The 23,341-nt window shown below is 39.2% G+C and overlaps 1 protein-coding gene across 6 annotated transcripts in view; it reads left to right on the top strand.

The window, feature by feature from the left end:
* The window catches only part of ZMIZ2 (zinc finger MIZ-type containing 2), a 698,887-nt gene that overhangs the window by 464,594 nt on the left and 210,952 nt on the right, over positions 1-23,341 (top strand). The window contains exons 4-5 of one of the 6 annotated variants that reach the window (XM_044084233.1): positions 645-847; positions 11,245-11,437. The exons of 4 other annotated variants lie outside the window; for them this stretch is intronic. In XM_044084233.1, coding sequence (XP_043940168.1) covers positions 645-847; positions 11,245-11,437 — 396 coding nt within the window. Of the gene's footprint in view, positions 1-644; positions 848-11,244; positions 11,438-17,920; positions 18,121-23,341 lie in introns of those variants that run through there. One more of the 6 variants, XM_044084232.1, reaches the window with a different exon arrangement.

Genomic DNA, 23,341 nt, shown 5'->3' with positions numbered 1-23,341 from the left:
GTCTGGAAGATGCTGTCCTGTTTGACAGCTTGCCTGTCTTCTCCTTACTCCTTTGTATTTTGTATGCTCTGCCTCACATGGCCTCCCACAGATTTTAAGGAGGGGGTCCTTATTTGCCAATAAAAGTGGGTAAGGGAAGAATTAGGGTACCATGGAAAGTTTTTAGCTGGGCCAACCAAGTCTGCTGGTCTTAATCCTAAAAGCGATGAGAGATGCAACTGTCAGTCACATCTGTCATTATGGTAAGTATATAACTTTCATATCCTTAATCATGATAAACATGTAGGTGCACTGCACTAACATTCTTTGTCTTCCACATCATACATGGGCTTGTAATAGTAATAGTACCAGTGTTGTCAGAAACCTACAATCTACATCTTATGTTTACAGTACTTCCACTAAGTATGTAGGCAGTTGTTAGTACCAGTTGGAAAAGAAGAGAAAAGCAAGGTAAAGTGTGGAGAGCCCTATTTTGTGTCTTATAATTTCTGGCCAGAATAATCTGATTTAGGTTTTACAAACAGAATTAAACAAATATGGTTCCAAGTCATTTCCATGTAGACATAGTGCAAGGCAGCCATTCCTCTTCTGCAAGGTGTTCTATTGCTGAGAAAATGTACTAAGTCTTTTCCTTTTTTCTTCAGGTATTGGGAAACCCGATGGGTCCTGGCAGCAACTCCAGTGGAAATTCCATGATGCAGAGTATGTCTGGAACTGGCCCCGGAATCAGCTCCCCTCAGTTTATTGGGCAGCCACCATTTTCTGACACGGGCCCTAGTAAGAGTTACATGCAGCAGGGGATGTACGCACGGGGAAGCTATCCCGGGGCCCCTGGATTTGCTGGGAGGTAAGTACTTTAATACAACTTTCATTGCAATAATGGTATAAGAACTGTACTCAGTTTTCTATACAGTTCAGTGATATCTTGTATAAACATGCCAGGGTAAATGTCTCTTTGTTAGGACAGGGACAAAGGCTGTTAGGCTGTGAGTTAACAGAGTGCCCATGTGAAACACCCGCAGGCATTTGAGCGAAACTTGAATGAATTTATTTTTTGTGAGAGTAGATATCACTTAAGTCATGGATATGGGAAAGACAACTGATAAGCCTAAGCAAAAGGATATATGTACCTTCTGTTAGTTACAAGTAGACATGAAACCTTTAGATGGGAAAATAAAGACTGACAAACACTGTGTCCCTCCTCTGATTCTTTCTACTCGTTCATTCTTCTTACTTATGTTGCTGTCCTTATTCTTCTAATCAAAATATGTCTACCCTGCTTTTCACATACTTTGTTGTTTCGGTTTTTCTTTATATTTTTTTCCTTTAGGCTTGTTTTCTGAGGCATATTTCCACTTACTTTTTGCCTTTTTTCTTTGTATGGTCTTCTGTTTGGGATTGGCATACCCTCTGCATTCACCTGAGGGAGTTATTATTATTATTATTAGTAGTAGTAGTAGTAGTTGTATTATTATTATTATTATTATTATTATTTCTGTTTTCCCATACAAGAGCCACCCTAGCCATTCTCTTGTTAGATTTGGCATCTGCCACTGGCCCACTTCCATTTTGTTTTGTTTCAGTTCAAGATGCTTATGTTTAATCCATCAGGTGGATCATGTGTGATTGGCCACGACAGGACCAATCGCCACTTCTGTGAAGGCATAATTGGTGAGGGCAGAAGCAGGAAGAAAATCTAGTACAGTGTCCTGCTACTCAACCAATTAGAAGATGGTTTACATAGACAAAGAAACGTTGGGCTGCTTGGAAAAAGACGTGACAGGGCAAAAATATAAAGAACAAAACCTGGAGATTTTTGAAAGGTATAAAAAAGAAATATGGACATGGGAAAGAAAAAGAGGTTTGATGTGGTTCAGTATTTATGCAAAAGAGAAAGCCAAGCTAATCAGCACAAAAACAGCTCCAATGTTATTTGAAGAGAAGTACAGGCAAAGGCACCGAGATAAGGAAAATTTAACAATACAAATTATAAGAACACAAAGGGGAATGTAGAACAGAAGATTAGTAAGGTAGAAGTTAAACAAATAGAAACAAAAGTTATGGGATACCTGTGAAGTAAGGATTTAGTATAGAAAGTCTAACACAGGTTATGTCACATCATGATGGAAAAATAAGTCCCCAAATTAAGGAGAAACTGGTGGAGTGGGAAACATCTTAAAAAGAAATATGAACATGGGAAAGAAAACATGATCTGATATTGTGCAATATTTATGCAAAGGAGAAAGCAAAACTAGTCAGTGCAAAAAAGCAGCACCAAAGATATTTGAAGAGAAATACAAAGTCACTTCAGGCTTGGGAGAAACCGATGGAATGGGAAGCATCTAATCACTTGTCACATGATGATGCTCTGGAGCCTTCAGTAGGAAACCAAAACAAAAATTCAATTGGAGTCGCACAACAAGGGAAGGAGCAGGAAACAGTGGTAACTGACACAGGCAATGTTGTGGGGTGATGGGACAATGAGTTCCCATATGAAGGAGCAACGGATGACACAGGATGCAGCTGAAGAGGATACATCACAGAAAGATGTCCTAGAACTTTCTTTGGAGTGCCCACAGGAAACATAGAGCAAAGAATGTGCCCTCAATTTAGATGTAAATGATCTTATTGAAGAGTTGCTTAATTTAATAGAATTAGATAGATACATTAAGACTGATGAAAGAAATCAAGTAAATAAGACCCAGAATGTTAGAAGTCTGATAAAACAGATGAACACAGTAATCAAGACTACTGACAGAAATGCATGTGATATAACTGAAGTAAATCAGATGTATTACTGTGCAGCTAAATTAGTAACAGGTAGTCTTACCACAAAAATAGAGTAATAAGGGAAAGGAAGGGAAGAAATAAAATGCTATCATGGAAGCATCAAATAGAGAAAACTGTAAAACAATTAAGACAAGAAGTGTCACCTTTAGAAGAATACAGAAGAGGGAACAGATTAACAAAAATACTTAGAAAGATAGATGTGATAAAAGCAACACGCAGTTTCAGAACTGACCATGATCTGTCATACACTGTTGCAAATAACAAACTAAAGATAGTGGCATAGGCAGAAAATCTTAGAAGATATGAAGGTAAATATAAAGGAAAATTACAAAATAAGCACTACACTGATGATCCAAAAAATATATAGAGAACTGAGAAACAAACAACACCAAAAAAGAAGAAAGAGACACATTATAGAGAAATATTTCTGAAGACACTGTGGAACATAAACATGCTGAATGGATAGAAAAAATTAAAAGAAACAGTATGGGGTTCAAATGTACAGGGTATGAAATGGAATGAAGTAATGGCCAGAGAAATTGAAACAAGATTAAGAAAAACTCCTAATCAGGAAACCCCAAGAGTGTTTTTGGTAACAGATGAATGATTTCAGCAGTAAAACATGAGCAAATACAAATAAAACTCAGTAAGGGATACTTCAGAAGATTAAAACTAATATTGAAAACAGCCTTGACATATAGGAATAAAGTCTAAACTATAAATCAATTTGCTCTCTCTATTTTTTAACTTACAGTTTTGTTGTGATTAACTGGCCCCAAATGGTATTGGGTTAGCCAGATAGAAAACAAGAAAAATATTTCACTCTTATCAAATGATATATAAAAATAAGTGTATACCAGTATTGCAAACTCCACACTCTGAAGGAGGCATGAGCCTCCTCTAAATTGATTACATGTATAGATATGCAGTTGTGAGACTTCATATGTATCTGCTGACCTCATCAGACCCAAACATAGTGAACGTTTTAAAACATGAGAAGAAGAAATCTGAGATTACCTCTGTGCATTGCTTAACAGAAGCATTCAGGTGGCAAGCAGGAAAGAAAATCAAACCAGAAATAGACAAAAATCAGACAGCAACTGAATGTGCCAGGAAACAGATGAAAGACTATAAGAAGGATTAGATGAGAAGAAAAGAAATGTGGAAAAACCATAAATGTAGCGGTAAATATAGAGATTTCCTGGGAAAAAACGTTGATCAGGATTTGACGCAGGAATGGTTAAGGAGAGGTAAGTTGAAACCAAAGGATGAAAGGTTAATAATGGTAGTCCATGGTAGTGGGCTTACGTACACATTGGCTTACAAAATCCAATGAACATGTTGAAAAAACAGACAAATGTAGGTTCTGTAAAAAAAAAAAAAAAAAAAAAAATCAGAAACAGTCACATACTTTGTTGCTGGGTATAACACACTTATGGTAGACGGCCTGTACACTGAAAGGCACAATAATTTGGCATGATTGTTGCACTGGGAGTTGTGCAAACACTACAATATGGAAGTAGCTGAGTAGCATTGGAAACATGAACCACAAAACATTGTAAAGAATGGTAAAGTGTACATCATATGGAATCACCCATTACCAGCAATTCAAAAAATATATGCGAGAAACCAGATATAGTAGTTCACGAAAAAAGACAAAAGTCGCATTACTCATTGAAATTGCTACATCTAGTGATTACAGTCTCACTTGGAGAGAGACTCAAAAAAATATCAGTACTTGCAGGAAAAACACGAGCAATGTAGAAGCAAGATACCCAGACAGTTCCAGTAATAGGAGCAACTGGTCTAATAAAAAAGAATCTACAGTTCTATTTATAAATGCTACCAATGCATGTGACTCTGTATGAATTGCAGTCAATTCTGGGTACATTGCTGGTGCTCCAAAGAGCAGTTTTGGCTAACATTAAACACTGAAACAGTACAATTTCATGAACTTTAATTATACCCTAACAGGAATGAGGTATGTTCCAGTCATGGTGTCAGAAACAGTGTTTTGGAGAAATTAAACCATTATAAGATAGGTTTTTTGCCTTGTAGGAAAGTGCAGGAGGAAGTGTATACAGTACTGTGAGTTTCTACCTTCTCCCAATTCGGTCTTGCCAAACTGCAGTTGGAGCTTGGATGTTGGCTCTTTAGTGGCTATTCCCTAACACAGCTGCTGTTTACAGCTCTCTGCAGTAAAAGAGAATGTTCACAAAGTTCTCTGTACTTTTTTATGACACTCCATGTCCTGAATTCATTCCGGTGGGTGATCTTGCAGATGTAATGCTAGTTGATGCCTCAGTGGGCCCAGGTGTCTGTACTTCTTTCTTCTGCCTGCGATAAAGGAATTTCCACATATAGGACTCAAGGTGGTAGGCAGGAAAAGTGCTTGAACTAATCTTCCTTTTTTCAAGTTTCTGGTGGAGAAAATGTGTTTAATTGGAAGTATATTGCTGATGTTTGTTTTGTGACCAACTTAAACCTGAGGCAATTACATTATGGCATTGTACTTTGTACAACACTCAAAGGACTTTTGGTCTTTATCCAAAGGCAGAATTGGTCGTGTATACAATCTTTATTTTTTATTGTGCAGGTTAAAGAGGAGGCAAATTCAATAGATTAAAAAATGAAAAAAACTGAAAAAAAACCTCAATGGAGAAATGTGACAATTTAAGTTATGTTGCAGCAAGGCAATGAAGAAGGTTTGTCTCAAGTAAATAACTGGTGTCAACATCATGGTCATAAAGTAAATGCCAAAAAAACTTTTATTGTATCCTTTGGAATGTCATCTACCACAAGGAACTACCATATCGACAATACTGCCCTAAAAATTGACCCAGTTATACAGCATTTGAGAACTTATGTGGACAGTGACCTAACTTTTGACCAACATGTGCCTATTGTAAGAAAGTCCTTCTGTATTACACAGCTAATAAACAAAAAGATTGTGCCTAATTCTAGGGATGTTATTATCCCCCTTTACTCAACCCTCATTAGGCCAGTCATTGAATATAATGTCCCCTTTGGCATGTATCTGTCTAGACGCATACAACAAAAACACTGACAGTGGTACCTTACTAAAAGGATAAAAGGCCTAAACAACATGTTCTACATGGACCGACTCATAGCCCTGTCACTACACTCAGTATCCTACAGACTGCTAAGTGGTGACCTGTGTCTAGCATACAACGCATCCTTTAACCCATTACTGATGGATTTACTGCACATCAGCATGTCAAATGACATCACAAATACTCTGTCTAGGGATCTAAACATCTTCTGCAGATCAACAGAACAGTTTGGAGGGACAGGTATATCTCACAGAAGATTCTGCTGCTGTGGAACAGACTCCCCCATCCACATAAGACAAAGTTCATCCCAGTCCACTTTCAAGTGCATCTTAGTTTTATAGATGGGAAACCAAAAATTTACCCCAGGACTGCCCCTCTATAACTAATGGCAGAGGCAGCTCCTAAATGATTTATCCCATGTATGGGTCCCCTCAAATTATCCATGGTATGATCCCAGTTATTCTTATTATGAGTAATATATAATTATTGACCATGAGATGGGTAATGCCAATCTATAACCAAATGGGATAGGTTATTTTGGGCACAGAAAGGGAAACTGGCTAGGCTTAAATGGCCCACAAGGGCAGCTAACCTAGTACTTACCTATGAACTAATAAGAACTTAAAGAGTTATAGAGACATCTGGTTCTGCATGGTATTTGCTTGAAAGATAACATCTGATTTAGAGCGATCTGTTAGACTAGTTGTCAGTTTTTGTAATGGAATGTTTATTGACTATACCTGGATGCAAAAATGCATTCAGTTCATTAGAGATCAGCAGAGGAAATTATTCTTTCTCTGAGGTGCAATTTGATTATGTTAATAAACGGGCTGCTTCCCTGCAAGGGGAACTTTGCCCTCCACAGAAGGCCAGATTTTTAACATTGCTGCAGAGCTTTTGTTTCTACTTTCATGTAAAATTCCAAAAAAAATGTCTTTCATTCTCATGGCAGGGAATCAGTACCTGGAAACTAATGATTATGGAATAGGTCTGTTATGTCTGCATTCTGCTACAACAGCCATTTTGGAGTAAGAATGATATTTTCAACAAAACTATCTTATAACACTATATGAGCACAATGACAACACTTTCTAATATACAAAAATATATAGCTGAAAGGTTAGCCTGTTCAGGGTTGGTCATTAGCAGCGAGTTTCTGTGTAACTACATTATTCATAACAGCAGGTCTTAGGACTGTCCTTGTTAAGTCCTGTGGTTGAGTTTATCGTCTTTGCTAATCAGCATTTAGCAGTTTTTCTAGATATTTGCGCACTCAGAAGTGGATCGGTGACCTTGACATTGCATGTTATGGTGTCATACTCTGCTTACATAAGCACATTCATTCTCATGCCCACCACTTTTTTGTTGGTTACACAGTTTACATTTCAGTCCATGTGGTTACAGGTACCTGCATCTTTTCTGGTGAATGCTGGAATGGTATTCTTCTTGGACTAGTGGGCCCCCCCCTCAACATCCACAGTGTGGGCCACAGTTTCAAAGCCTAAGTCTTCTTTGGGAAGTTATGTTGGGGCCTAATCCCCAGATGTAGGTACACCTTATTTGTGGCATTCATGGTCTTCCAGTGGTAAAGATAATCCTTGATATATGGGGGCTGATGTATTCTGATCCTCCATTTGGTGGAGGACTTGATGCTTTTGAGAGGTTCATCCATGCTACTACTTTAACTCATTCCCTCCAGTAGAGTTTTTAGGTGTGCAGCTATAACATCCAGTCGGTGTGGCTTTAGCCTTGAAAAAATGAAGTCATCACCTTACACTTGTACTAAATACTAATTGACATTAGTATTTATCAATACAATTGTGTTTGCCATCATGCATGCTTCAAGATAAAATATTCTGATACCTTTAATGTAGCATGGTTTTGGAAATATTAATGCAAATATGAACAGACAATATTTGACGCCTAGAACTGCAGTAGGAGGTAACTGCAGAAACGCCTGGAGACGTCACTCGGCTGTAATGGGTGCATTCTGGAGAGTCAGTGCCACATTTCCCTTCCTCCTTATCATGTCAGATCTTATTGTGTCCAGCCTGATCACAAGTAGAGGCCTCTTGAGTTATCCGGTCATGGATTCTTTTGTCAGAGGTTCCTTTTCGACCACTCTGGACTGATTGGCCCTACTAGATGAAGAGTTATAGGATGAGTCTGCTATAGGATCTGCAGCCCAGGAGTGATGAAGCAGAAGCTTGTTCAACTCTTGGAGCTAGAATTAAAGGTGTAGGTCTTCACCCTTGAAGACTTTGTTGCTGTACCAATGCCAGGCCAGTGCAGGTCTGTTCCCCTCACACATGCTGTCTTTATTGTGTGCTTATATTTATGCAGCTTCCCTTAGGTCTGAAACCCCATTGCATATCTATTGCATGATTATTTGTGTGAGCCCAGGTTGTCAGTGCTTCTTCCCCTGAAATTCCATCATTCTGAATATCACATTACAGGCTTGAAGGCACAGTCGCTCTGCTGAAGCAGTCCCCAGTAGGGTGTTTGTTCACTTTCTACTGTTTGGCAGTTTGGAGTGAGATTTTGCCCATTTATTCCTAAGATAGCTTTGTGATAGTTTCAGGTTCTTCAACCAGCACTGAGGACACATTTTTTTTCATGTTTTGGGATGAATATAGCCCAAGAAGGGGACATGTTTGGCAACAAGATATAGTCTTCTGTCATGATGGAGCTAAGGGCCATCAACCAAAGATGGCTCCAGGTCATAGACCCGTCTGCTTGGGTCCTTGAGAGTTATACCCAGAGCCCTCCCAATGTCTGGGATCAAACAAGACCTTTTCCTGCTCTTAGTGGATTCCATGCTTCTGGTTCCCCAGCTTTAGTTGCTGTCTGGTGTTTGTGATGGGTGGGCTTGACCAGGCCATATGTAACAGTCATGGCTGAGAACATTCCCCTGTGGGGTTGATCTGGACTGCTTTTTGCTGGATGTGTCCTTTGACAGGAGCAGAACTTTTGTGCAAGGGTTGCATTTCTTCCTCAGTGCCTCTGTGGGTAATGGGCAAGCCCCATTTGTGTTACATACCCCCTTTCCTGCTCCCTTACTGTTGCTCTTACAGGAGAAAAGAGAGCGCTCAGAGATACAAGTAGTTCTACATCTGCTTCAGTTGTCTAGCATGATGGCTGTTTTAAGGATCTGTAGGATAATGGGCAACTGGCCATCAGTGACCCAGTGTGTTTGGTTATGGGAGTATAATTTGGAAGCTTTCTGATTATCCTTGTAGAGAGTGCCAACATTAAAGTCTTGAGGGAGAGGGTCTTGAATCACTGTTCATCACAGGTTTGTCTGATTTCCCCTTCATTATCCTCCTTGATCTGTTGTGCAGTTGAAGGGCAGACCTAGACTCTGTTACTCAGTGGATGATAGAGACTGCTCATTCTACTTGGCGAAAAGGGAGCAACCCCTTCCATTTCCTCTGCAGAGTAAAGGACATCATGATGAGGAGATGAGACCTTTTCTACCATTTCTACTATTTCTGCCTGCATGTGATGTTACAGAGAGAGAGAGAGAGAGAATGGGGGATGTCTACGTTTGCTGCCTTCTCTCACCATGCACCAGAGCTGGCAGTCCCTTCCTGTCTCTGGAAAGGCAGTCTAGCTATTGGTGGGAGTAGACTTTTTAAATAATTAAAATCTGTTTGGTGTCACTTTGTAGAAGCTTCAGCTACAGGTGTTTGTGTAAAACTAATTTCAAAGGTTGTCACACCGGGGCTTCCCCCACTCCCTGATGGTAATCCATTAACATGCCCTCTTGTGGCTGCAGGGTCTCTTTTTCCACTGGGGCTCCCCTAATCCCTGACTGTAGTCCATTTATATTTCCTTTTGTGGCTACAGTAGGTTCCCACCCATGAGCCATCCTTTCTAGGCTGATAGGCATGGTCTCTCTGCCAGTTGTTCCTTCCCCTGCAAGGGCAGGAGTTGTTCATCCTGATTTGTTTACATGTAGGGTAATGACTAGGCTCCAGTTTTTGTAGGCTGCTTATGGCTGTCTTGATTTTTATCCTTTAGGGTGTTTGGGCTTCCTACTTACAGGACTGGCTGAAGTCATGACAGAGGTAGTAATTTGGCCTTGTCCTCCCTGTGGTCAAATCCTGCAATGATGGGAGAGGGTTGAGGCACATATCTGGTGAATTTTCACCCTCAGGGTAGACTTTCTAATTTCCGCCTGTCTGTTTTAGGGGATAATGCATGAGGTGGGGAATGCTGGGGGCTTGTTTAGCACCACTGGATCCAAAACCCCATGGGGTATGTCTCTTTGCCCCCTCCAGGTCTTGGGGCCAAATTTGGCTGTGCATTTGGCTGGTGGTGTACCCTGGTTGTTGGGGTACACGGTGCAGTAGCAGTATGTCTGTTACATTATTTTAAACAGGTGTTACTAAGTACTGTTGCAGTAATGAGTTTCTTCTGATTCAGTTGCATCACTACTAGATTTGTAGTAGGGAATGGTTACTGGTAATGATGTCATATGATAGTGCAGCCTGTGTGGGAGGAGTAAGGTGTTTTGACTAGCTAAACCTGGACGTTGACATACACATTTTGTAATTACAGGAAGCATGTTTAGATAAAACTGTATTGTTGGAAGAGCAGCATTGGTAGTATGAGCAACCTCCATTTTACTGTAAAGTTGTTGTGAGAATGATAGCCATAGCGGTACAATGAAAGTGTGTAGTACAACAAGAAAGAGACAAAGAGGTGACACGTACAGGTGTGAGTGTGCAGTTTCGCATTTTCTTTGTGTTACGCAGTTCACATTTCTGATTGTTGAGTGTAGCATGGAAGTATGTGCTGATAACAAGAACAATTCCTGGGCAGGAGCAAAGAGAGTAGTAGATAGAATTAGACATTTATTGTTTTACATGGCGGTGCACTGATTTGCAAGCTATTACTGGCTGAACAGCACTCCGTTCAGATCAAGAGGGTAAATCTTTCTCTGATATGAGTGGCGTTGTTGTCCAAATTGCATGACTGAGCCAAACCTATATAGAGTCAGTAACTTAAGGACCACATTGACTGATCACTAGTGTAGAATTCTGTGAATTTTGTTTAGTGTTTTAATCTGAACAAGAACTTACCACAAACAATTACACTGGTGCATTATTAATTAATAGAGTATTTTAATGAGAAGGAAATAAATTATTACAAAACTGTCAGCATGCAGCTGTTTAAGGTATACATTCCACTCCTGCATAAATCCTTTTCTAAGTAAAAGTGACAGGACAATAAGAAGACAGGACCATACAGTTAAACTGTCATTTTTAAGCTGTGTTAGGTTACTGTGCATTAATAGTGTTTTATTGTTACTGCTCCTGACTTTGATAAGAAACTCAACTAGTTTTCTTTTTTGTGTATTTTTTTCCATAATTAGTTATCCAAGTGGTCCAAATGGGCATGGAGGAATGGGAATCCCCTCGCATACCGGACGAGCCCCTACCGATTTCACACAGGCTGCAGCCGCGGCTGCAGTTGCTGCAGCTGCTGCTACAGCTACAGCAACTGCCACTGCAACAGTGGCAGCCTTACAGGAGAAGCAGAACCAGGAGCTCAACCAGTTTGGAGGGGTAAGGAGAAAGAGTGCTTGCTACTTTTGTCACTGCTTTGTCTTACTTTTTTCTTCCTCAGTAGCATTCCATTTTAATCACCCTAGTATGACAGGTGAGTTTGTACACTGGTACTTCTACCCATTGTTTAACCAGTGACCCTAATTCAAAAATGTATTAAGTCACTACAAGGCCACCTGGAGGGTCAGTGTCCTGGAAGATACTCATCTTCTTGTGGCAGGTAGATCACAGTGTCTGCTGCAACACCTCCTCCATGTTTAATCTATGATGGCAGATGTGGCAAAGAAGCCACAAGGTGAGTTTGCATTCCTGGAGTAAACAGACCTGATAAATTAGAGTAAAAAATGCAAGAATAATTACTGTTGACATTTGTGATTTATATAATCTTATTAAGATTTCAAGTACCATGCATTAGAACGCCATATCTTTAAAGTGTGTGCCATTACAAGCTGAATGAACTTGGAAATCTTTTCTCAGCTGAAGTTAGCTAGCCATGCTGAGACCTGTGGCTACTCCATCTGTTATATCATTCCCCACATACCTCTATTCTTCTATCAGAACTGAATTCAAACTCAGTTTTGCAGATAAAATGAAAAGCAGTTAGAGTGGGACAGCTTGATTGGTGAAGAACTCTGCAGCTAGTCCGCTGTAAGAAAATATAGAAGAAGAGGAGAAGTGAGCACAATGTTATGTGCAGAAAGCAAAATCACACAACATTGTCAGCAGATTGTCAGCAATAAAGACTCTAGTTTGAAGGAAGACTTGATCATCACATCCTGACATAATGTCACAGCTTAACAATGCCTTCAAATGAAATGCTACTGATTCATCCAAACTACACAAGTCATTTACTTGGACTGGTTAGTGTTCTGAAAGGCAATCAACAGAAGTGATCAGTAAGACAGAAGGGAGGTACTTTCCATCCGGTGTCAGACAACCTCAAGTAATATCACATGTTTATCCATTCTTCTGTTTGGTGCGATTGTCAGGGGTTCTAGTAAAGGCTTTATGTCCAACCTTGCAAACCACTACACAATGTAACAGTCTTACTTGTGGTGCTGTCTGTGGTTCAGTTGTGTACAGCAGGATGTGCATCTGCAGGGAGGAAGATCTTGGGAGTGCTGGTTTGTATAAACTGTTTTGTATGTATTAGTATATTAACTAACTGTGGTACAGTGTCCTCACAGTGTGTTCTGAAAGCAAAAACACCTACTGCTAGGTACAGCTTTGCCATGCATACCATAAAGTACTCTGATCCACAAAAAAAAAAAAAAAAGTGGGTGCAGTCTAACAACCTCACAATGGAGTCTTCTCGACCCATTCTCATACTAGTGGAAGGTATTGCAGTGTTGCTGACCTCTACTGACATTTTCTGAGGGCAGAAGCAAGACTGTCTGAAGAGGTTACTCATCCCTGTGCACTTGTTGCATTATGTCATACTAGGGTGAAAACAGTTGTTGCCCAGTTATAGTTGATTTTACAGTAAGTTTACAACACGGACAGATACATCAGTACAGTTAAAAAAAATCACAGTTAATAACATCAGCCTAGTGAAAGGTGCTGTAACCATACTCACTGTTAAAACAAGTAGGAAGTAATGCAGGGAACTGTAATTGCTTAACACAAATTTCACTTTGTGGCCATAAGTAATCCTTGTGTGAAAGGGTGGTATGTTAAGGAGCAGTTTCTGTAAATTAGTACTAACCTAGCATTACACAGCAGTCCCACCAGCCTTGATAAGGCAGATTAATGTGCAGAAGTAGGAGTTAAACCAGCTGTGTCCTAATAGGAATTCAGAACAGGATGTCCAACTTTAAACTGTTGTGCAATGCACTGCTCTTAGAAAAAATATGAAAGAATAGCCTTTTGATCTTTTCTTGTTGTTTTGACCTGAATAGTTGGACCCTGTCCACTGTGTGATGGTTTAAATAACTAAACTTCAGGGTGTTCACAATGCTTCATTTCTAAGCAATGCACTGCTGCTGAGAACATCTTATCAGCTGAAGTAGCCCTCTGAGAAAATGCATGGTATGATACAGCAAGCAGAAAGCAGATGACACGTTAGTATGGATGCCTGCAAGGGAACATGTTTAATTGAAAAACCTTTGTTAAAATTAAAATTAAACAAAGTATTCTTTGTAAGCATGAATTAATAATAGGATGCTGCATTAGTTAATGGCAGTTTGTTTATTTGGAGACTTTGCATGTGTAAAATTGTTGGTGGATTAATGTCTTGTGACTTTTAAATGTGTTATTTAAATGGATGATATGAAGTAAATTATCTTAAGAATAACGAGCAAGTCTGAAATGTAACTTGGTTTTAACTTTTGGTAAATTATTGAATTAGACAGTCGCTCTAGCGTCTTTCTTTGTAGTTTCCTCTGTCATATGTCCAGCTCAAACCCTTATTAATTTACAAGAAAGTAGCTATACGTGAAGGTTGTTGCTGAAATGGCACTAGAAGCTATGACTTTTTTAATCAAGTTAAGTGCTGATCAGTCTTCTGATTCGAATTTATTATTTTATTTTTTAGGAAAAAGACAAGATGTAGTCATATTCTGGCACTTAGATATCTACAACAGATATTTAGCAAAATGTTGTAAGTCTTTTTCTGAAGATATCTGTAGCTCTTATTGCCCTAGTTGAGATAGAATTGTCAGCTATTGTCATCAAGCTATCGTAGCATCAGGTGACTGAAAGTCACCTTGGGAAAAGGCAGTGGATGGTTGAATATCTAACAATTGGACATCAGATGACCATATGCTGGCTACATGGGAATTTGAACATTGCTCAGCTGTTTTTGAAAACAGAACATTCACAGAAGAGTAACTTTCAATGCTGTAATGTTTTACACCTGCACTTTCTATTGGTTTGAAATTAGATGGGGATAGAAAAAGGAAGAGACCTCCCACCCTAACAGATTCTTCTGAATGTAATTTGGAAAGCCCAGGACCTGACCTGACTGACCAGATTCAGTCATTCAGATTTATGGTGTGGAAGTTGAAGTTCCCTGTTCATTCACCTCATACAAATATGTTATTTTAATGGGCGTCCTTAAACAGATGAAGGAATACTTTAAATATAGATTAGGAATATATCCCATCTTAAGAATGCATATCAAAGAGTCAGGGCTCTTGGCAACTCCTTAGGTAGCATTTGAGGCCTTCAGGGTTTGTACTAGAACCTAACTCACAGCCCCCAGCAGCCCCAATAAACAGGTTAGTTCTACTAGGCTGAGAAACAGCACCATCATTTCTGTAAAAGAACCCATAGCTGACCCACCTGTGTATTTTATGGAGGCTGCTGAAGAGGTTTAAGATGGTGTCAGGCTTTAAAACAGTACCAGATGATGGAAAAATTAGAATACTGGACAGGTCTGGTTAGAAAGTGTGCATTTCTGACACTCTGGGAATTAAAAATAAAAATATAAAGCCGACCAACACAGATGTAAAAATAAAAGATTTAATGTACAAAGTTAGCGCTTTCACAGCAAACTGCTGCTTCATCAGACTTACAATAAAAACAGTCAAGAAAAAACATTTGTTATAGATCACATGACATATCTAATTAGAAAGTTCAGTGAGGTAATTTTCTCCCTTTCAAGTCAGGTTTAATGGAAACGTGCCCATTCAAGCCTGGGTGTTTGTCAGCATTTAAACTGACAATCCACCTTAGTTCTGCACATTTGGTCAAATTCACTAAATCACCAAACCTCAGACTTTCACATAGCACTTCCAGAACAGCAAACTTAAATTTATGTTCACTTCCATTTTCAGTGACATGCTTGGCCAGTGCATTAGTTTGTTTGCGTTTTTTGATATCTTGTGCATGTTCCAAAATTCTCTCCCTTAAACTACAGTTAGTTTTGCCAATATAGTAACAGTCACAGGTCATGCAAGTAGCACAATAAACCACATTCTCAGTGTTGCAGCTTGCAAAAGGTTTCAGTTCCAACCTCCTGTTCATAGATTTCAGGTGGAGAGCAGCTGTATTACTAATAAAAACACAGGCAGAACAATGCCAGCAAGAGAAGGTACCTAATCTCTCAGTCCTGATGCGAGGTTTAATATGTTGATTTCTATAACACAGTTGACGTTTCAGGGAGAGATTTTTTTAAAAGAAAATTTAGGTACAGGACCAACTATATCAGCTACAGCATTTTCTATCAAGAGTATGGACCGATGTTTTTTAAAAACATTACACAACTCACCAACATTACTGGAGTACGTTAGAGGCATCCTAACTGTTTGTATATTATTACTATTATTAGTTGGCTGTTCAGAACTAACATTTCGAGTAGATAAATAAGGTTGTGCAAGTGAATCTTTAAGGGCATAGACTTCATCCATAGTTTTATGTACTTCAGACTCTGTGTACCCTCTATCAATAAAGTCACAAGCCGTCTGACATAATGCAGCATGTTCTTTGTCTTCCTTGTCATGCAGTCTCATAGTTCGTAAAAATTGACCTTTAAGCACATTTTTGGGTATGTATGGTTGGGTACATGCTAGATTTATGTAATAAATTATTAAGTCTGCATGCTGAAGCTGAAACTTCCTGATGTGCATTCAGGATCCTGAGAAAGGCTGTGGCCTCTGATCTTAACTGAAATACTGCCTAAAGGAACAAGGTCATTGTCTCTTGTATGTTGTTCAGGTAAGAAAAGATCTGTTCTTCAATGACTACTCCCTGGTTGTTCAGAACTACTTCTGCAGAAAAGGACATACATTTCATTACTCCCTTTGTTAATCCTAGGGTTTCCAGGAATGGAATGATGATGAGCTAGCAGCTGCACTTGTGACTGTGCATGGATAATTCAGTCCTACATATTAGGACATATGTGTGTATTGCTTAGCCTGAGAGCTGCTTCAGTTCATGACAGACATTTGGCAAAGTGTCTGGGAGCAGTTGCCAAACTAGAAAAGTATACATTTGAAGTATTGCTCTTATACTTTAATAACCCTGAAACCAGAATTAGTTTCTTTTGCTTTGTGCTCTCAGGGCAAGCCCTGTCAAAACAAACTATTTCTAAGTGGATTGGATTTTGCATTGCTTTCTGTTATTCCCATCATGGCAAAGAGATTCCAGCTGGGATTAGGCCTCATTCCACTAGGGCTACTGCCACTTCAACAGCTTTTTGAGGGGGTGGCTACTAAGGATATTTTGGAGGCAGCCACTTGGAGTTCAGTGCATACCTTCTCTAGGCATTACCACCTTCCACTGTACTCTAAATCCAGGGCTGGTTTTGCCACTGCTGTGTTGCAGGGCATTTTGGCAGCTCCTGCTTCATTATAGTTTAGCCATCCTCCCTTACCTCTGCTTTGGGATTCTACCCAAGTGTTAGGACTGCAGCAATGTGAGATGAAGAACATAGTACAGTTTTGTACCTACCATAAATGTAGATGTTCGAAGATCCACATTGCTGCAGTCCAATTTACCCTCCCTCCTTCCCCTCTGTAGTTTGAGGTGGTTGTGTGGGTTGGGTTATCCATCTGAGGTATAATGGTATAATTGTATAATTGTATAATTGTATAATTGTATATATTGTATATATTGTACATATTTTTGGTGTTAGGCTGGTTGGTTGTTTAGTTGTTGTCTATGGGTTTTGACCCTTCTTTTAGGGTCTTCTGACATCTGGGGCAAGAAAAGACTGAGGATATGACGTCGGTCATGCGCATTTGTACCCTGACGTTCTGATGTCAGTCAAATGCGCCTTGACCGACGTCAGCCTTATACTCTGATATTCGGGCCGACCGAGGGACAGCGGACTACCCAAGTGTTAGGACTGCAGCAATGTGGATCTTCGAACATCTACATTTATGGTAGGTACAAAACTGTACTTTTCGCATTTTCTTTGTGTTACGCAGTTCACATTTCTGATGGTTGAGTGTAGCATGGAAGTATGTGCTGATAACAAGAACAATTCCTGGGCAGGAGCAAAGAGAGTAGTAGATAGAATTAGACATTTATTGTTTTACATGGCGGTGCACTGATTTGCAAGCTATTACTGGCTGAACAGCACTCCGTTCAGATCAAGAGGGTAAATCTTTCTCTGATATGAGTGGCGTTGTTGTCCAAATTGCATGACTGAGCCAAACCTATATAGAGTCAGTAACTTAAGGACCACATTGACTGATCACTAGTGTAGAATTCTGTGAATTTTGTTTAGTGTTTTAATCTGAACAAGAACTTACCACAAACAATTACACTGGTGCATTATTAATTAATAGAGTATTTTAATGAGAAGGAAATAAATTATTACAAAACTGTCAGCATGCAGCTGTTTAAGGTATACATTCCACTCCTGCATAAATCCTTTTCTAAGTAAAAGTGACAGGACAATAAGAAGACAGGACCATACAGTTAAACTGTCATTTTTAAGCTGTGTTAGGTTACTGTGCATTAATAGTGTTTTATTGTTACTGCTCCTGACTTTGATAAGAAACTCAACTAGTTTTCTTTTTTGTGTATTTTTTTCCATAATTAGTTATCCAAGTGGTCCAAATGGGCATGGAGGAATGGGAATCCCCTCGCATACCGGACGAGCCCCTACCGATTTCACACAGGCTGCAGCCGCGGCTGCAGTTGCTGCAGCTGCTGCTACAGCTACAGCAACTGCCACTGCAACAGTGGCAGCCTTACAGGAGAAGCAGAACCAGGAGCTCAACCAGTTTGGAGGGGTAAGGAGAAAGAGTGCTTGCTACTTTTGTCACTGCTTTGTCTTACTTTTTTCTTCCTCAGTAGCATTCCATTTTAATCACCCTAGTATGACAGGTGAGTTTGTACACTGGTACTTCTACCCATTGTTTAACCAGTGACCCTAATTCAAAAATGTATTAAGTCACTACAAGGCCACCTGGAGGGTCAGTGTCCTGGAAGATACTCATCTTCTTGTGGCAGGTAGATCACAGTGTCTGCTGCAACACCTCCTCCATGTTTAATCTATGATGGCAGATGTGGCAAAGAAGCCACAAGGTGAGTTTGCATTCCTGGAGTAAACAGACCTGATAAATTAGAGTAAAAATGCAAGAATAATTACTGTTGACATTTGTGATTTATATAATCTTATTAAGATTTCAAGTACCATGCATTAGAACGCCATATCTTTAAAGTGTGTGCCATTACAAGCTGAATGAACTTGAAATCTTTTCTCAGCTGAAGTTAGCTAGCCATGCTGAGACCTGTGGCTACTCCATCTGTTATATCATTCCCCACATACCTCTATTCTTCTATCAAAACTGAATTCAAACTCAGTTTTGCAGATAAAATGAAAAGCAGTTAGAGTGGGACAGCTTGATTGGTGAAGAACTCTGCAGCTAGTCCGCTGTAAGAAAATATAGAAGAAGAGGAGAAGTGAGCACAATGTTATGTGCAGAAAGCAAAATCACACAACATTGTCAGCAGATTGTCAGCAATAAAGACTCTAGTTTGAAGGAAGACTTGATCATCACATCCTGACATAATGTCACAGCTTAACATTGCCTTCAAATGAAATGCTACTGATTCATCCAAACTACACAAGTCATTTACTTGGACTGGTTAGTGTTCTGAAAGGCAATCAACAGAAGTGATCAGTAAGACAGAAGGGAGGTACTTTCCATCCGGTGTCAGACAACCTCAAGTAATATCACATGTTTATCCATTCTTCTGTTTGGTGCGATTGTCAGGGGTTCTAGTAAAGGCTTTATGTCCAACCTTGCAAACCACTACACAATGTAACAGTCTTACTTGTGGTGCTGTCTGTGGTTCAGTTGTGTACAGCAGGATGTGCATCTGCAGGGAGGAAGATCTTGGGAGTGCTGGTTTGTATAAACTGTTTTGTATGTATTAGTATATTAACTAACTGTGGTACAGTGTCCTCACAGTGTGTTCTGAAAGCAAAAACACCTACTGCTAGGTACAGTTTTGCCATGCATACCATAAAGTACTCTGATCCACAAAAAAAAAAAAAAAAGTGGGTGCAGTCTAACAACCTCACAATGGAGTCTTCTCGACCCATTCTCATACTAGTGGAAGGTATTGCAGTGTTGCTGACCTCTACTGACATTTTCTGAGGGCAGAAGAAAGACTGTCTGAAGAGGTTACTCATCCCTGTGCACTTGTTGCATTATGTCATACTAGGGTGAAAACAGTTGTTGCCCAGTTATAGTTGATTTTACAGTAAGTTTACAACACGGACAGATACATCAGTACAGTTAAAAAAAATCACAGTTAATAACATCAGCCTAGTGAAAGGTGCTGTAACCATACTCACTGTTAAAACAAGTAGGAAGTAATGCAGGGAACTGTAATTGCTTAACACAAATTTCACTTTGTGGCCATAAGTAATCCTTATGTGAAAGGGTGGTATGTTAAGGAGCAGTTTCTGTAAATTGGTACTAACCTAGCATTACACAGCAGTCCCACCAGCCTTGATAAGGCAGATTAATGTGCAGAAGTAGGAGTTAAACCAGCTGTGTCCTAATAGGAATTCAGAACAGGATGTCCAACTTTAAACTGTTGTGCAATGCACTGCTCTTAGAAAAAATATGAAAGAATAGCCTTTTGATCTTTTCTTGTTGTTTTGACCTGAATAGTTGGACCCTGTCCACTGTGTGATGGTTTAAGCTAACTAAACTTCAGGGTGTTCACAATGCTTCATTTCTAAGCAATGCACTGCTGCTGAGAACATCTTATCAGCTGAAGTAGCCCTCTGAGAAAATGCATGGTATGATACAGCAAGCAGAAAGCAGATGACACGTTAGTATGGATGCCTGCAAGGGAACATGTTTAATTGAAAAACCTTTGTTAAAATTAAAATTAAACAAAGTATTCTTTGTAAGCATGAATTAATAATAGGATTTTAGTTAATGGCAGTTTGTTTATTTGGAGACTTTGCATGTGTAAAATTGTTGGTGGATTAATGTCTTGTGACTTTTAAATGTGTTATTTAAATGGATGATATGAAGTAAATTATCTTAAGAATAACGAGCAAGTCTGAAATGTAACTTGGTTTTAACTTTTGGTAAATTATTGAATTAGACAGTCGCTCTAGCGTCTTTCTTTGTAGTTTCCTCTGTCATATGTCCAGCTCAAACCCTTATTAATTTGCAAGAAAGTAGCTATATGTGAAGGTTGTTGCTGAAATGGCACTAGAAGCTATGACTTTTTTAATCAAGTTAAGTGCTGATCAGTCTTCTGATTCGAATTTATTATTTTATTTTTTAGGAAAAAGACAAGATGTAGTCATATTCTGGCACTTAGATATCTACAACAGATATTTAGCAAAATGTTGTAAGTCTTTTTCTGAAGATATCTGTAGCTCTTATTGCCCTAGTTGAGATAGAATTGTCAGCTTTTGTCATCAAGCTATCGTAGCATCAGGTGACTGAAAGTCACCTTGGGAAAAGGCAGTGGATGGTTGAATATCTAACAATTGGACATCAGATGACCATATGCTGGCTACATGGGAATTTGAACATTGCTCGGCTGTTTTTTGAAAACAGAACATTCACAGAAGAGTAACTTTCAATGCTGTAATGTTTTACACCTGCACTTTCTATTGGTTTGAAATTAGATGGGGATAGAAAAAGGAAGAGACCTCCCACCCTAACAGATTCTTCTGAATGTAATTTGGAAAGCCCAGGACCTGACCTGACTGACCAGATTCAGTCACTCAGATTTATGGTGTGGAAGTTGAAGTTCCCTGTTCATTCACCTCATACAAATATGTTATTTTAATGGGCGTCCTTAAACAGATGAAGGAATACTTTAAATATAGATTAGGAATATATCCCATCTTAAGAATGCATATCAAAGAGTCAGGGCTCTTGGCAACTCCTTAGGTAGCATTTGAGGCCTTCAGGGTTTGTACTAGAACCTAACTCACAGCCCCCAGCAGCCCCAATAAACAGGTTAGTTCTACTAGGCTGAGAAACAGCACCATCATTTCTGTAAAAGAACCCATAGCTGACCCACCTGTGTATTTTATGGAGGCTGCTGAAGAGGTTTAAGATGGTGTCAGGCTTTAAAACAGTACCAGATGATGGAAAAATTAGAATACTGGACAGGTCTGGTTAGAAAGTGTGCATTTCTGACACTCTGGGAATTAAAAGTAAAAATATAAAGCCGACCAACACAGATGTAAAAATAAAAGATTTAATGTACAAAGTTAGCGCTTTCACAGCAAACTGCTGCTTCATCAGACTTACAATAAAAACAGTCAAGAAAAAACATTTGTTATAGATCACATGACATATCTAATTAGAAAGTTCAGTGAGGTAATTTTCTCCCTTTCAAGTCAGGTTTAATGGAAACGTGCCCATTCAAGCCTGGGTGTTTGTCAGCATTTAAACTGACAATCCACCTTAGTTCTGCACATTTGGTCAAATTCACTAAATCACCAAACCTCAGACTTTCACATAGCACTTCCAGAACAGCAAACTTAAATTTATGTTCACTTCCATTTTCAGTGACATGCTTGGCCAGTGCATTAGTTTGTTTGCGTTTTTTGATATCTTGTGCATGTTCCAAAATTCTCTCCCTTAAACTACAGTTAGTTTTGCCAATATAGTAACAGTCACAGGTCATGCAAGTAGCACAAAAAACCACATTCTCAGTGTTGCAGCTTGCAAAAGGTTTCAGTTCCAACCTCCTGTTCATAGATTTCAGGTGGAGAGCAGCTGTATTACTAATAAAAACACAGGCAGAACAATGCCGGCAAGAGAAGGTACCTAATCTCTCAGTCCTGATGCGAGGTTTAATATGTTGATTTCTATAACACAGTTGACGTTTCAGGGAGAGATTTTTTTAAAAGAAAATTTAGGTACAGGACCAACTATATCAGCTACAGCATTTTCTATCAAGAGTATGGACCGATGTTTTTTAAAAACATTACATAACTCACCAACATTACTGGAGTACGTTAGAGGCATCCTAACTGTTTGTATGTTATTACTATTATTAGTTGGTTGTTCAGAACTAACATTTCGAGTAGATAAATAAGGTTGTGCAAGTGAATCTTTAAGGGCATAGACTTCATAGTTTTATGTACTTCAGACTCTGTGTACCCTCTATCAATAAAGTCACAAGCCGTCTGACATAATGCAGCATGTTCTTTGTCTTCCTTGTCATGCAGTCTCATAGTTCGTAAAAATTGACCTTTAAGCACATTTTTGGGTATGTATGGTTGGGTACATGCTAGATTTATGTAATAAATTATTAAGTCTGCATGCTGAAGCTGAAACTTCCTGATGTGCATTCAGGATCCTGAGGAAGGCCGTGGCCTCTGATCTTAACTGAAATACTGCCTAAAGGAACAAGGTCATTGTCTCTTGTATGTTGTTCAGGTAAGAAAAGATCTGTTCTTCAATGACTACTCCCTGGTTGTTCAGAACTACTTCTGCAGAAAAGGACATACATTTCATTACTCCCTTTGTTAATCCTAGGGTTTCCAGGAATGGAATGATGATGAGCTAGCAGCTGCACTTGTGACTGTGCATGGATAATTCAGTCCTACATATTAGGACATATGTGTGTATTGCTTAGCCTGAGAGCTGCTTCAGTTCATGACAGACATTTGGCAAAGTGTCTGGGAGCAGTTGCCAAACTAGAGAAAAGTATACATTTGAAGTATTGCTCTTATACTTTAATACTGAGAAGCCTCCTGTGGGTTTGAAAACCAGAACTTACTACAGGCATCTTTCACATTGAAGTTGACCATCTATACCATTTGAGGAAGGAGGGAATTGAAGACTGATATGTTGCCATCCTGAACTTTTACATTCTGATATGCCTGTTGCATGCAAAATTTGGTCTGCACAGACCTCCTTTCCCTGGCACAAGAAATAATTTGGAATAAAAGCCTGTTCCTATGAAAGAAGAAGGGACTTCCTCTATCAAAGCCATTAACATTTCATGTAA

This window comes from Protopterus annectens, chromosome 9.part0 (genome assembly GCF_019279795.1).
Source record: "Protopterus annectens isolate FY-2018-M chromosome 9.part0, PAN1.0, whole genome shotgun sequence".
Lineage (NCBI taxonomy): Eukaryota > Metazoa > Chordata > Ceratodontiformes > Protopteridae > Protopterus > Protopterus annectens.
Note: the sequence above shows the minus strand (reverse complement) of the source record. Positions and strands in the feature narration are given on the sequence as shown.